The sequence below is a fragment of the Eretmochelys imbricata genome, chromosome 9, assembly GCF_965152235.1.
Source record: "Eretmochelys imbricata isolate rEreImb1 chromosome 9, rEreImb1.hap1, whole genome shotgun sequence".
In the NCBI taxonomy this organism is placed as follows: domain Eukaryota; kingdom Metazoa; phylum Chordata; order Testudines; family Cheloniidae; genus Eretmochelys; species Eretmochelys imbricata.
The window spans coordinates 63284586-63299209 of record NC_135580.1 but is presented as its reverse complement, the minus strand read 5'-3'; the positions used below and the strand labels follow the sequence as shown (position 1 = coordinate 63299209).

The following is a 14624-nucleotide window of genomic DNA, read 5'->3' as shown; positions in this document are numbered from 1 at the left end:
GGAGCAAACCCGGCATGTCTGAGGGGCAGCGCACTCTGAGGACAGTGCTGTGTTGCCAGGCTGGTTAACTAGACACTGATTTGCTCTGTCCCCCCTCAGCTGCCCCCCTGCCATCCGAAGTGCATGAAGGCCACATGCAAAAAGAGTGCAGCAGAGAGAACACCTCCCCCCATCTTTCTTTCACCTGCTGCTCCCCCTCTCACACATGTGACACACGCAGTCCGACTCCCCACAAACATAAAGGCACATATCTTCACATTCACCCTCCCCGACGCACACAGCACATCGCGTACAAACGTGCACAGCCCCATCCACACACTCTCACACCCCCACATCGGAGCTGTGTGAGATACTGTGTGCGAACACACACATGCATATCTTTCGCAACGCAACCCGTTTGTGCTATGCCCCATACGTTAACATCATTGAGAGTTGATAGACAAGGGGACATTCAATTCATTAGAAAGGGAGGTTCAAAGAAGTGGGATTTGGATAATCAGATTCAGTGATAGAAAGATTAGATGGAAGGGTACGGGTGGTGATAGACAAATGTCATGGTGACTGGGAGAGGCTGGCTGGCTGGCTGGCTGAATAGACAGATAATCAGATAAATTATTCTTCCTTATGCCCCAATGCAGAGCAATTTAATCAACACACGTTTTCTCTTTTATAGGCATGGTTGTCCTCGCTCTCTCTCTTTCACAGACAGAAATGTCTCTCTTCCTCCCTCATTTCAAAATCCCTGCCCCTCTCAGTGTCTTTGTCTCTCTCTCATGTATATACAGAGGGAACACAGCCCCCCCGCGCCTCCCCCTTCTTTAATAAAGAGGCAGCCTGGATGACGTGAGTCACGAAAGACTTAAGCCATGCAGTTGAGGGTGAGCTTCATTCAGTTCCCCCTCCCCACATACTTCCCTCCCCACCATGGCGCTCCCTGGTTACCATAGAAACAGCGGCTCCTCATGCTGCCTGACTTTCATGTCTTCCTTTAATATTTTTTTTCCTTTTCAGAATCACCACCACAGCTGCTTGCATGATGGATCTGAGGAGATACCCTCTGGACCAGCAGAACTGCACGCTAGAAATTGAGAGCTGTGCGTATGCCTCGTGCCTTCCCCTGCCTCACCTAGGACTAGCATTGCACATGTCATAAGAGGAGGGAAAGCAGGGGGTCCCTGCATGTTATTTCCCCTTCCAGTCTGTACTGTTTTCCACTGATTGCTGCTGGGGATCTGCCTTCTTCTCTCTCTCTCCCCACTGGTGCAGTGCATGCACTCTCCCCCGGACTGGGTGCTGTGACTTCCACACTCATTCGTCTCTATTGTGGCTTGGTTGGGGCATATGGAGGAGTCTGGCCTGGCCTCTCGGTCTCCCTTTTGAAGGGTGGGAGCCACTCAGGTGAACCTCCAACAATGGAGAGTCAGGAAAGAGGATACCAGGGCACCAGCATCGGGGTGAGACTGAAAATCTTACTCACTGTGGCAAGGGTTTTAGAAGCTGCCATTAGCACCAGCAGCATTTTCTGGCCTACTGAATATTTGCAGGAGGGGAAAGATGAAAATGCAGTATCCTACAGGACCGGCCCAAAGCCACAGATCTCACAAGAGTGAAGATGAAGTGTCTGGAGTTTTTCCTTTTTCATAAGGAATGTCCCCACTATGTCCACAGTCTGCAATGTCCATGTTGCCGTCATAATGCTTCCTGCGCCGGGCAGCCTAAGTTCCAGCAATAGTTTTGATTTGGTTAGGGCAAACTGCAAATTGCAGCCCTTAGCATGGTGCATAATGGAATGTAAATTAAGTCCTGATGGAGGCAGTAATGACATGTCGTAGCTGGTGTCTCTTAGTATATTGAGCATAGTTTAAAGTAGAACCAAGGAAACAGAAGGCAGAGAATTGCCCACAGTTCCCCATCTTGTGATTGTGGTTTTAGTGGGATACGCTCAAGCTAATTTGTTAGCATCAGAGTTATGTTTCCTTGCAGTATGTAAAAGACCAATGCAGACGAGGATTTATTTCTTTAATTCTTTTGTCTTTTACGTATTTGCTGCGTCGGAAACTAGCACAGCTCCATTTTGTTTCCTTTCTCATTTGTGCGCCAGCGTTGCCAATGATGCCAGCAGCACAGCTTTGGAATAGAAGCATTGGTTATATATATATAACTATATTTTGCTGTGGTCCTACCTAAATGTGTTTTAATCAAAACCCACCAAAACCCTTTCACAGTGACAGGGTTATGGATTTATGAAATAGCAGTGGACAGTTAGAATCCAGAAGACGTTCTCCTCCGGCACATCAGCTTATGGCAATTGCAAGATAGATCATATTTGGGACACGAATAGTGTGATGATGTTTGTGTGAATCCAACAGTGAGCCAGTTCTCGGATACAATGGATTAAGGAGGCTTGGAGTAATTGCATGGAGCAGCGGTGTGAGGGGACATCTCTGCAGTGTATTGCTCTGATGATTCTATTGGGCATGGGGGCCAGATCGATAGTTCTGCCCTGAATCCCATCAGCAACTGTAACCCCCTTAGCTCCTCTCTTCTGCTCCAAACAACGAGGGCTATGATAGTAAAGGCCGGTTGCAGAGTCATGAGGTTTAAAGCCAGAAGAGAACCCTAGATCATGTAGTCTGACCTCTGGCATATCACAGACCACTGAACACCACCAACCATCTCCACGCCAAATAACAACCAGAATTAGGCCAAAGCATTACAGCCCTGAGGGGACTAAAGTGTTGTGTACCACAGGCAGAGAAGGGATGGACCGAGGTGCACCAATGCCTGAGGCCTCTGCAATGGCAGGGAATTGAGTAAGGGCTTGTCTAGACGAATAGTTAGTCTGCGGCAGGCTGGGATGGAAATCTATCCCGCAGTAGCCTACAATGTTCTAACTGTCCATGGGGATCCTGATGCCGTGCACTAGAAGTTCCCTAATACGCACTGACCTATCCCCCTTTGAAATGGGAGTAGATCAAAATCCACTATGGAACTTTCAGAGCACGGCAGCAGGGACCACACAGACAGTTAGTGCATGGTAGATTTTCCCCCAGCTTGCTGCATGCTGTATGTCTAGGCAAGCCCCGAGTGAGGTATACCTAGATGATTAGTACCCAAATGGTGTGGGAAGATCAAGCTGGATGAGGGGAGGGATGTCATATAAGACTCACAGTAGAGTTTGTCATAAAGAGGTGAGGCTACATTTTCATAACCTTGTGAGCTGAGTGCTTGCATCCTGAAAGGTAGCTTCTTCTTCACGTGCCCCTCCTGACTGCTGTGCCAATATTCAAGAAGGGCAAGAGGGATGACATTTGTAACTATTAGCCAGTTAGCCTGGCATCAATCCTGGGCAAAGTAATGGAAAAGCTGATCTGGGATTCAACCAATAAAGAATAGGAATATAACTAATACAGTTAACGTGTTTCATGGAAAATAGTCAAACCAACCTGATTTCATTCTTTGACAGATTACAAGTTTGGTGGTTAGATGTAATATACTTAGACTTTTGTAAGGCATTTGACTCAGTACCACTTGACATTCTGATTAAAAAGAAATAGCACTATACGGTATCCACAGAGCACACGTTAAATAGATAAAAACTGGCTAACTGACAGATCTCAAAAAGTCATTGTCGATGGGTAATCATCACTGAATGAGAGGATTTCTAGTAGAATTCCTCAGGGATTAGCACTAGGCCCAACACTATTCAACGATTCAATGGTCTTCGAGGAAATATAAAATCGCTGCTGATAAAATTTGTGGGTGACACAAAGAGTGTCAGGATGGTAAATAATGATAAGGACAAAGCAATGCAGATCACTTGGTAAACTGTGCCCCTACAAACAACACGTGAGTTAATCCCGCCAAATGCATAGATATGCATCTAGGAACAAGGAATGTAGGCCAGACCTACAGAATGGGGGACTGTACCCTGGAGAGCAGTGACTCTGAAAAGGTTTGAAGGGTCATAGTGGGAAAGCAACTGAACACCAGCTCCCAGTGCAATGCTGAGGCAAAAAGGGCTAATGTGATCTTTGGATGTCTGAACACGGGGATAGCGAGTGAATAGGGAAGGGATTTTTACCTATACACGGTATTGGTGACACTGATACTACAATGCTGCATCCGGTCTGGTGTCCACAGTTAAAGTGGAGCGGACGCGGAAAAGAGTCATAGAAATGATTCAAGAGTTGGAGAAAATGCCTTACAGAGACAGACTTAAAGAGCTTGATCCGTTTGGCTTATCAAAAAGAAGATTAAGAGCTGACTTGATTATGGTGTATAAGTATCTTGGTGAGGAGAAAATACTGGCCTCTTTAACCTAATGGAGAAAGGCAGGACAAGAGCCAATGGCTGGAAGGTGAAGCCAGACAAATTTAATTTAGAAATTAAGCCCAATTTTTTAATATCAAGGGGGATTCACCATTGGAAGAAACTCCCAAGGGAAGTAGTGGATTCTCCATTTCTTGATGCCTTCAAATCAAGACTGGCTACCTTTCTGACAGAGATGCTTTAGCCAAACAAACACAAGGTCCTGGGCTCAATACAGGGGTCAAAGGATGGAATTTAATGGCCTGTGATATACAGGAGCTTGGACCAGATGATCTAATGGTCCCTTTTGGCCTTAAACACTATGAGTCTGTGTGGGCTTATGACCTGTCTCTGTCCTTTAGCCGATGGCAGTTTTACCAGTGACTTTAGTGGGAGCAGGAGCATGGTCGCCCTAGGACATGGATCAGCCACATCTCAAATGTCGTGCAGATCTTCTCCTCCCAAAAGAGGGAAGAATGGGCTCAGCTGGAGCCTCCAACCCAATGCACAGAAGCAGTGAGCTTTCATGGGCCAGATCCTCAGCTGATGGAACTTAGGTTTGCTCTATTGAAGTCAATGGAGCTATGCTGTTTTAACCAGCTGTGGATCTGGTCCAATATTTGTGGATGTTTTTTAAAGCAGCTTTGAATAAATGCAATGATGTCTAAGGTTAAGTGTCTCACTGTTTATCTACAGGGCAGGTACGGAGACAGTGCAAGCTTTGCCACCATACTTTGCCTCAACTCTGTTCTGGAAGAACTATGCACCTCTAGGGCCCTATAGGTCTCTATAGTCCATTTAATTCTTGGCCTCTCTGTGGACATTACTGACAATCGGTACCAGCTGTGATTTTGGCTTTATGTTGTGGACACCTTCCCACTAAGAACGGCCAGTCCCTTCCACACGAACTAGCAAAATGCCTTGATGCTGCAAGTACCTGCATGCTCTGCAGGGCTGTTGTGCTGCAGTGTGATGGTCATGAACAGAGGCTATTCTCAGATGCAAGTTAGGTTGAACCACTGGGAGGAGTCTTCTGCAATGAGAAATAATAAACCCCTTGCACACTTACTCTCAGGGTGTGAGGTAAAAACAGGCCAGGGAATGGGTGTGTGATCATTATGCCAGTGAGACACTTAGCTGCATGCGTCCTTTGTTGGCCTCACTCCTGCTACTGGACAGGAGTAGTTTGGCAGTTGCTCAGCAGTGCTCCCATTAATTGGGCTCCCCTACACACCCAGTCCTGCCCAGCATTTGTTACCTTGTGATGATACGTGCAGTTTCCCACATGCGTACAGTGCAGGACCAAACCCAAAGGGGGATTTGCATTAGGTAATGATGGACCAGGCTTGCATTTCAACCAGTTATGCTGAAATGAAAGACTTGATAGCTCATTATTATCTTCCAGAGCCATCCAGCCCTCTCTCCCACTAAAGCTCTTCTAAATGGCTGCTTAATGAAGGCATTTGCCTATCAAAGAGGCTCACATTTTGACCTAGGTGAAAATGTTGAGAATCTGGAGGGGAAAGGACCAAATGTTTTTTGGGGTTTTTTTTGTTAGTGCTGCTGTTCATAATCCACCACCCTGTTGCTCTTGTATTTTGTAAACAGATAGGCACCATTTTCATGGGCCACACCAAAAAAGCATTGTGTGATCTCCCCCTGCTGGCATGCAGAAATAGTTCACCAAGGAAAAGCTGTGCATATTGCTTGTGAGAGAGGCTTCTGATGTACAAATCCCATCTAAGCAAGCCAAGAATTGTGTGGCTGTCTTAGGGGTCAGCTCCCACCTTCACCTTCCACTTCATAGTCTTCATAAGGAGTCTTGGCCATTTGTTTCTTTCTCCAGGTAGCTGTTCTATCAAATTGGGCTAAGGAGTGAAGGTTCATCAAGAGGTGGGGAATGGCTGCTATGCCCTGATAAATGGACACCATTTGAGTCCCATGGGAAAAGTCTTCATGGAGATGGAGGTGCTGATTTCCAGGACTTGTTAACTCTGAGTGTACTGTGCTTCCTCACCCCACAGATGGCTACACAGTCGATGACATTGTGTTTTTCTGGCAAGGAAATAACTCGGCCGTCACGGGGATGGAGATGCTGGAGCTGCCCCAGTTCACCATCATTGAGCAGAGACTGGTCACCAGAGAAGTGGTCTTCACCACAGGTGGGGCTCCATGCAAAGGGGTTTGGGGAACATATAAAGGATTCTCTTTGCAAGTCAGTGCAGCTGCTTCTCTAACTTAGATGCGGAAGCACTTGTCTAGGATGTTTGAAGACCTGGGTTCTAATCTTGCAGTGCCACTTTGGAAAATTGGTCTCTCTTCCAATCCTACCAACCCTGCTTTTTCAGATCCATGCCCTCAGACAGCAAGAGGTTAATGGTGCAATTTTTTGCAGATACCCTCAAGATTGCCAGGCCAAAATGCTGACTTCCCTCAAACAGGGCTTCATTGGTAGGTTCCCACCTTTACCACTCTTTCCATGTGATTTCCAAGTGGCTCTTGAAGCTCCAATAAAAATAACAATACGAAGAAAAACATTTCCATAAAAACAAGTGTGCAACCTATGAACAAGAAGCAAACCTGCCTGTGTGTCATGGGGAAAGGAGCTGGTAAGACTGGACATCTGATGGTTTATTTGTTGCCAGCTGGAAAATTTGCTGTGATTGGTGACAGACTTCATTTTATCTAGAATGTGTGCACTGCCGAAAAACAAACCACAAACATTGGCTCTTAAGACCTTCTAAATTACATGAGACCATTGCCAAGATCATCAGTTGTTATTACAGTATTGCCTGGAGGCTCTAACCAAGCTGGGTGCCCCATTGGCTTGGGAACTGGGCAATCACATAGTGAAAGACAGTCTCTGCCCCCAAGAGCCTACAATATCAGACAGACAAAAAGTGGGAGGGGAACAAAGGTACTGAGAGGTGAAGTGACTTGTCCAAGGAGACAAAACACGATTGCTGAGAGCAGACCCTAGTCTCTTTCTTCCTAGTCTAGTGCCCTAACCATTAAACTAGACTGCCTGCCCAGTTAAGCTGGATGCCAGCCTTGAGGGTCCCTTTGTCATAACACATCATCCCTCACTACAAGAAAGATGTGGAAAAATTGGAAAGAATCCAGCGGAGGGCAACAAAAATGATTAGGGGACTGGAACACATGACTTATGAGGAGAGGCTGAGGGAACTGGGATTATTTAGTCTGCAGAAGAGAAGAATGAGGGGGGATTTGATAGCTGCTTTCAACTACCTGAAAGGGGTTCCAAAGAAGATGGATCTAGACTGTTCTCAGGGGTACCAGATGACAGAACAAGGACTAATGATCTCAAGTTGCAGTGGGGGAGGTTTAGGTTGGATATTAGGAAAACTTTTTCACTAGGAGGGTGGTGAAGCACTGGGATGAGTTACTTAGGGAAGTGGTGGAATCTCCTTCCTTAGAGGTTTTTAAGGTCAGGCTTGACAAAGCCCTCGCTGGGATGATTTAGTTGTGGATTGGTCCTGCTCTGAGCAGGGGGTTGGACTAGATGACCTCCTGAGGTCCTTTCCAACCCTGATATTCTATGATTCTATGATCCCCTTCCTCAGCTGTTAAGATAGCAGTTGAAACAGGGTGACCTCTTGTATTTTCAGCTTCATAGCAAAGGGGAGAGTTACAGAAGGGTGAGTTCTTACCGGAGTCCTCTACAGACTTGCACAGTTAAACTATTTGCATTTGCCCAGTTTGCACACACCTTTATGGTACCTGCATGGGGAAAATAAGATTCACAGTGGCACATGCATTTTACGGAAGAGATTGCGCATGAAACTGGAAGTTTTATCTGAGCAGTGAGGCTGAACAGGAACCTTGTGGTTGGGACAGTCCCGAGTTTTCTCAGCAGCTGCCTAACACACTGCCTTCAGCTATTTAGAAGTAAATTTTCTTCTTATTTTTGTGAGTGAGCACATGGTATTTAGCAGAAGAGATCCTCTGTCTTCTCCAACTGCAACTGCTTGTGGGAGAATCTGTTCCCATTTAATGTTCAGAAAGCTGAGCTCCTAACCACTCAAGGTGGTTAAAGATCCAAGGCAGTGGGCCCAATTGACCAGGCTCCAAAGAGGCTCTTCCTGAAGGTGATAAATTTATGCCATCAATGGAAACGCAGAATAGCGGGATTACCTCCCCTGACCTTCCCCAGCGTTACTTCTAAAGAGGGAGAGATATGAGTGATTCCCAGGTGATTCCCATTCCTGTTCCTGCCCCCTTATCATACCTGCAACCCTGGCCCTTCCGCAAATGACAGCTCCTTTTGGTATCTGATTGACAGGCTCTTATCTCCGCTTATCCCTGAGTTTCCGGATCAAGAGGAACATTGGTTACTTCATCCTCCAGACTTACATGCCTTCCATCCTCATCACCATCCTGTCCTGGGTCTCCTTCTGGATCAATTATGATGCTTCTGCTGCCCGGGTGGCATTGGGTAGGTCCTTTTTCACTTTACACTCCATAAGGGCTTCCTTTGGGGAGGGGAGTGGGCTGAGATTGTTTGAAAAAGAAAAGGGGAACACAGTGGTTAAAAGAGTGATAGAGATCGCATGGCAAAGTAAATACACATTGCACCTTTTGTTATCTCCCAAGAGGGTCAAACTTGAAGATATCACAACACATCTAGTGAGATGCAGTTCAAATATGCAGAGATCCAGGTATACAGACTCTGTGCAGTTATTGTAGTTATCAGCTGTGTGCGATGTAGCAATCAAACAGACATGCAAACAAATGCACAGGTGACACATCTAATCGCTGGAATCAATGCACCGGCTTGTATTTCCACGAGGCTCCACATTCAAGCATACAGGTGTTCTGCTTTGAAACATATTAAGGGTGAAGTGGCACCTTCAACCACCCCTAGTAAGGGGCAGTGCTTCGCTATGCTGTCCAAAAGCAGAGGTTGTAGGTGTTTTGAAAATAGTGAGTCTCTGAATCATAAATCAGGGCCTGCTACTCTCTCACTGCGGGGCAGAAGTAAACTCTGCCAGCACTTTCCCTGGTGCAGCTTATTTCCCCTGTCAGGCAGGCTCAGCTGTGCTGATCAGAACATTATGGAGGATAGAGCCAAATCTTCATCCACTCCCCACCCCAGCATGCTCAGTCCCTGCCTGTCTGCCCAGTTGCAGCTGCTCCCCTCCTTTGTATGGTTGAGCAGTGCAGGTAACCTGTGCAGGGAAGGAAGGAGGACTTTTAGGGAGCCGTTATCGGAAGCATGAGCAGTGCACATGTTCATTATGCCGTTTGCAAAACACCTGTATCCTGCTCATCCATTGAAGTCATTTTTTCAGATCTGTCAGAGATTTGTTGCCAGAGGACTAAGTTCATGGCGACTTAGTTTCAGGATTCAGCTCTTGAGGAGTTACCCCAGTATATAAAAGCACCTGAATATCTTTTAATGTGTGAAAACCACCTGTTCTCTGCTCAGGTAACACACAAAACAACACAAACAGACTCTGGCAGACTTTGCAAGATAAACTCACAGTTTTTCTGAGAACAAGCTAGAGAGTTTTCAGCTCAAAGAGGCATTTGTCCCCTCAGATAGGTCTATGTCTTAAGAGTCTGATCCTACATCATGAGCTTTGCCATGAACTTCAGCAGCATCAAAATGAGACTCTAAAATGGGGGGTTAAATGAACATGCCTCCTCTGACATACCCATGTTATCACTTAGATGGCATTTCTTTCACTGAGTGTGTGTGTGCGCACGCTCGCGCTGGTGTGTGTATGTGTCTGTCTGTCTGTCGATTGACTGGGAGGCAGATAAAACAAATAGGTTAGGTGGATAGATAGGCACTGTGGGAGGATGGATGGATGGACAGACAGATGATGAATGAATGACTATGGGCACAGGGGGAATGTTTGCAGTGTTACAAATTTCCATGGTACTTTACAAACTCTAGTAAAGACACATTTCCTGCCCTGAAGAGCTCAGACTCTTAAGTAAATACAAGACAAATCCAGGAGAATAAATTTAGGCCCTTCAGTTTAGGAAAGCACTTAAGCACAGGCTGAAGGGCTGTCCCGAATCAGGATGTGTTCCTGAATCAGAGCCTGGGTGAGGGAACCTTAATCAGGAGACAGGAGGTGGAGCTGATTGAAAAGGTGGGTTTGGAAGAAGGAGTTGAAGGAGGGGAGGGTGATTGGAACACCAGAACAGGCGTGTGCAGCCTGATAGACGGTTCAATGGAGGGAAGGATACAGAAGGGACAGTAAGGTGAGGGAACTGAGATCAGTGTAGGGAGTAAGAGGAGGGCTAGAGGTTTAGCAGAGCTGAGATGTAGGCTGGATGATAACAAAGTGCTTGAATTTGCTACAGTAGAAGACAGGGAGCCAATAGGGAGATTCAAAAGAGGGATGGTGCAGACAGAGCAATTGTAGAGGAAGATGACTTCAGCAGTGGTGATTCAGGCAGACTTTGGGGGTGGAGTTGGGAGGCCAGAAGGAAGAAGGTTGCTGTAATAAAAGCAAGAGGTAACCAGTGCACAGACAGGAGCTTTAGCAGCAAGGAAAGGGTGGATGTGGATGTTATACAGGGTAAAGTGAGAGACTGGATATTGGAGGAGAAGGAGAGAAAAGTGTCCAGGGTGACCGGGTCAGTGAGAGGAAGGACAATGGAGTGGTGTTAGAGAAAGGATTCATTTATAGAAATATTGAGGTTGGGGTGGCAGCTGGACACCCAGGAGGAAACATCAGAGAGGGGATAAAGATCTGAGATCAGAGAGAGGGTCAGAGGTCAGGGATAGTGTGACGTTCCCCTCTGGTGTTGTCTGGACCGGTGATCTGCTAGGTCACTCTAATCCTTGACTCTGGGAGCCAGCCTTACTCTGCTCTGCTGTGAGAACCCCCACTGTTCACGCACAGCCTCTGGCATGTAAGCTGCTCCTTGGACTGTGCAACTGAATGACACTAGCCAATTCCGCTGGTCCCAGAGACAATCCTAGGAACCCCCATCTTGCAGTGTCCAGTTATACCCACTGGACACTGCAAGCTTATATGAGTTCATCAATTTAATAAAGAAATTGATATGCACCAGGCTTGTTATCCCAAGGGGAGGCTCTGACACACTGCAAACTAAATGCACTGCTTCAGGTAGAATAAACAAATTTATTAACTATAAAGATAGATTTTAAGTGATTATAAGTCAAAACATAACAAGTGAGGTTTGGTCAAATGAAATAAAAGCAAAATGAATTCTAAGCTGATCTTAACACTTTCAATGCTCTTACAAACTTAGATGTTTCTCACCGCAGGCTGGCTGGTTGCCCTTCAGCCAAGCTCTCCCCTTTGATCAGTGCTTCAGTTGCTTGGTGTGGTGTCTGTAGATGTAAGTGGAAGAGAGAGAAAAAGCATGGCAAAATGCCTCTCCCTTTTATCATGTCCTTTCTTCCCTCTTGGCTTTGCCCCACCTCTGCCTTCAAAGTCAGGTGAGCATTACCTCATTACAGTTCCAAAGTGACCAAAGGAAGAGGGTGACTCCATCGAGAGTCTAACAGATTCTTCTGCTGCTGTGAGGCTGGGCTGGGTTTGTCCCATACCTGCCCTGATGAGGTGTAAACTGCCTCTCTGTTCTTGGAGGATACATTTTCAGCCTCATAACTAAATACATGAAATTATAACCTATAACCTCACTACAGCATTACTGTAACAATTACTATAAGATCACTATAACAACCATGCTCAGTGCATCATGAGCCTTCCGAAGACACCCAACATGACAAACTTGGCATTGGATACCACACAATTATTTTATAAAGATGAACATGGGGATATAGGGTGTTCCCCTGAGGTACAGAGCATCATAGATAGAGAGAGGGGCTTGGGACTGAGAGCCACTGTTGTAGAGATTGTAGTTGAAACCACAGGCACAGTTAAGGTCACAGAGAAAAGGAGAATGAGAGAGCAGAGGACAGAATCGTGGGGATTGCCAACAGCCAGGAGAGGAGGTTGAGGATCATTAGAAGAGACACTGACAGGGTGATCAACAAGGTACATGGAGAGCTGAGCTGTGAAAGCTAAGGGGAGCAGAGTGCTTCCCTGCCTCAAAGGCAGCAGAGTGGTCAAGGAGAGCCTTATAGCTGTGAGAAGGCTGTCAGCAACCTTGTGCAAGGCAGTGGCAAGAGACTGGAGCGTGGGGAAGACAAAGTGGCAGAGGCGGTGGAAGGAGCTGGAGGAGAGGTAATCAAAGCCACGAGAATGAACAAGACACTTCAGGATTCCGGGGATAGAGTGGGTGAGGAAGACAAGGTCTGAGGACGTTTACTTCCAGATGGGTGGAACACGAGTGGGCTGGATGGGGAGGGAAATGAGCTGGGGAGAGAGTGAGTGGGAAAGGAAAGGGAGGGAATTAGCGAGTCAAGCAGAGAGGAAGGAATGGAGTCAGATGGAAGAAGGACAGAGATGAGAAGGGAGACGTTGGAGTCAGAGAAGAGAGGGAGGGGGAGGAGAAGAGAGCAGAGCTGGGTGTTCTCTATCATCCTGAGTAGAGGAGGAAGGGGACGAAGAGGTGGAGCAGAGCCAGAGGGGGTTGATACAGATCATCTTGCTAAAGCACAGTTTATACCCTCCTCTTGCACTACGCCTCCTGGCTCTTCCCTACAGTGACTCCTGTTGGGAGGTGGGGATCAGAACAGGTATTGTCTCTCTCAGCATCCTGCTTATCCCTCTCTGCAGCCACAACTGCTGGGAGAGAATGGGGCTGGGCGTGTCTAAGAGCCCTGGCCTCCTTTCATTCCCTACACTGATCTATCCCCTTCCTTGCATTGCTCAGACAGAGGGGAGAATGAGTGAGTGCCGTGCTGTGGCATCGCCTCGTCTCGGTAACGGAGCATGCGCACTCTCATTGCAGGGGTCACCACGGTGCTCACAATGACCACTATCAACACCCACCTGCGGGAGACCCTCCCAAAGATCCCATACGTCAAGGCCATCGACGTCTATCTCATGGGCTGCTTCGTCTTCGTGTTCCTGGCGCTCCTGGAATATGCCTTTGTCAATTACATTTTCTTTGGGCGGGGCCCTCGCCAGCAGAAGAAGCAGAGTGAGCGGCTCAGCAAGGCCAACAATGAGCGTCAACGATACGAGGAGAAGAGGATGAGGGAGCAGGTTTGTCCCCTTTCTACCTTCTAGCAGGAGAATTCAGATACATCACCTTCGTTCAGTCCAGGAGCGCCCTGGAGGGGCTGTTCCCCCCTTTGTGACAGTCCCTGTGTTCACTATACACTAGGCTAAAGCGTACACCCTCCACAAATGGATGTCCACGAGGACCAAATACTCCTGAGGTTAGAGTGCTCTTCAGTCCTCACCCTTCACCCTGCCCCATTAGGGCCATCCTCTTCTGCGAGGACGAGGATGTGATACAGGTGTATTGAGCGCTAACAGAGTGGGACTTTGTCCCCCTCTCATGGTGGAATCACGTACAGCCCTTTAAAGAGTCAGCCCCTGCCTTTAAGATGATGGAGCATGTTCTTCAGCTACAGCAATAGCACCCCTTGCTTTTAGATCAGAAGGCTATTGTTCAGTCTGTAGATGACCCTGCCTGGGGCATTGTTGTTACCCAGACAATAGTCCAAAACCATCCCTGAGGCCAGTGGAATGATGCAAGAGATAAATCTGGCCCTGAGTATGCTCTGCTCAGACTATCACTGCCGTCTTTCTCTCTCTTCCCCGTTTCAGGTTGACCCTTATGGCAACATCCTCCTCAGCACCCTGGAGATGAACAACGAGCTGCTGGCCACGGACATGATGAGCAGCGTCGGCGACTCTCGAAACTCTGTCCTGTCCTTTGAAGGCTCAGGAATCCAGTTCCGCAAGCAGCTGGCCTCTCGGGATGGCTTTGGCCACCACCCGACCTTAGACCGCCATGTCCCACTGACCCACCATGCTGCTGTCCGCAACCGTGCCAACTGCCGCCTCCGCCGGCGATCCTCTAAGCTGAAGCTCAAAATCCCGGACCTGGCAGATGTCAGCACCATTGACAAGTGGTCACGGATCATATTTCCAATCACCTTTGGATTCTTCAACCTCATTTACTGGTTGTACTATGTAAATTGATGCCTGCGGCCTCCAGGAGCGATAGGGACAGACACTCAGACAATGACAACACAGGAGCGCTGTGGTCTTTTGGGTTTGGGTTTACTCTTTTCTCTTATTATCATTTCCTCCTTTGGTTGGTAGGTTTATTCTAAGCTTACTTTCTCTTTTCAGCACATTAGAAACACGGAGCATGGGGAGGTGGGACAGGGGGGTCGGGTCGGGGTCTCAGGTTTCAGGAGGGTTGGCCTCGTCTTGATT

The 14624-nt window shown here is 47.3% G+C and overlaps 1 protein-coding gene across 1 annotated transcript in view; it reads left to right on the top strand.

Annotated features, from left to right (window-relative positions):
• Window positions 1-14384, top strand: part of LOC144270073 (gamma-aminobutyric acid receptor subunit beta-4) — an 87124-nt gene extending 72740 nt beyond the window's left edge. The window contains exons 5-9 of the mRNA XM_077826280.1: window positions 1012-1094; window positions 6336-6473; window positions 8615-8767; window positions 13180-13436; window positions 14007-14384. Coding sequence (XP_077682406.1) covers window positions 1012-1094; window positions 6336-6473; window positions 8615-8767; window positions 13180-13436; window positions 14007-14384 — 1009 coding nt within the window. The remainder of the gene's footprint in view (window positions 1-1011; window positions 1095-6335; window positions 6474-8614; window positions 8768-13179; window positions 13437-14006) is intronic.
• The last annotated feature ends 240 nt before the right edge of the window (window positions 14385-14624 follow it).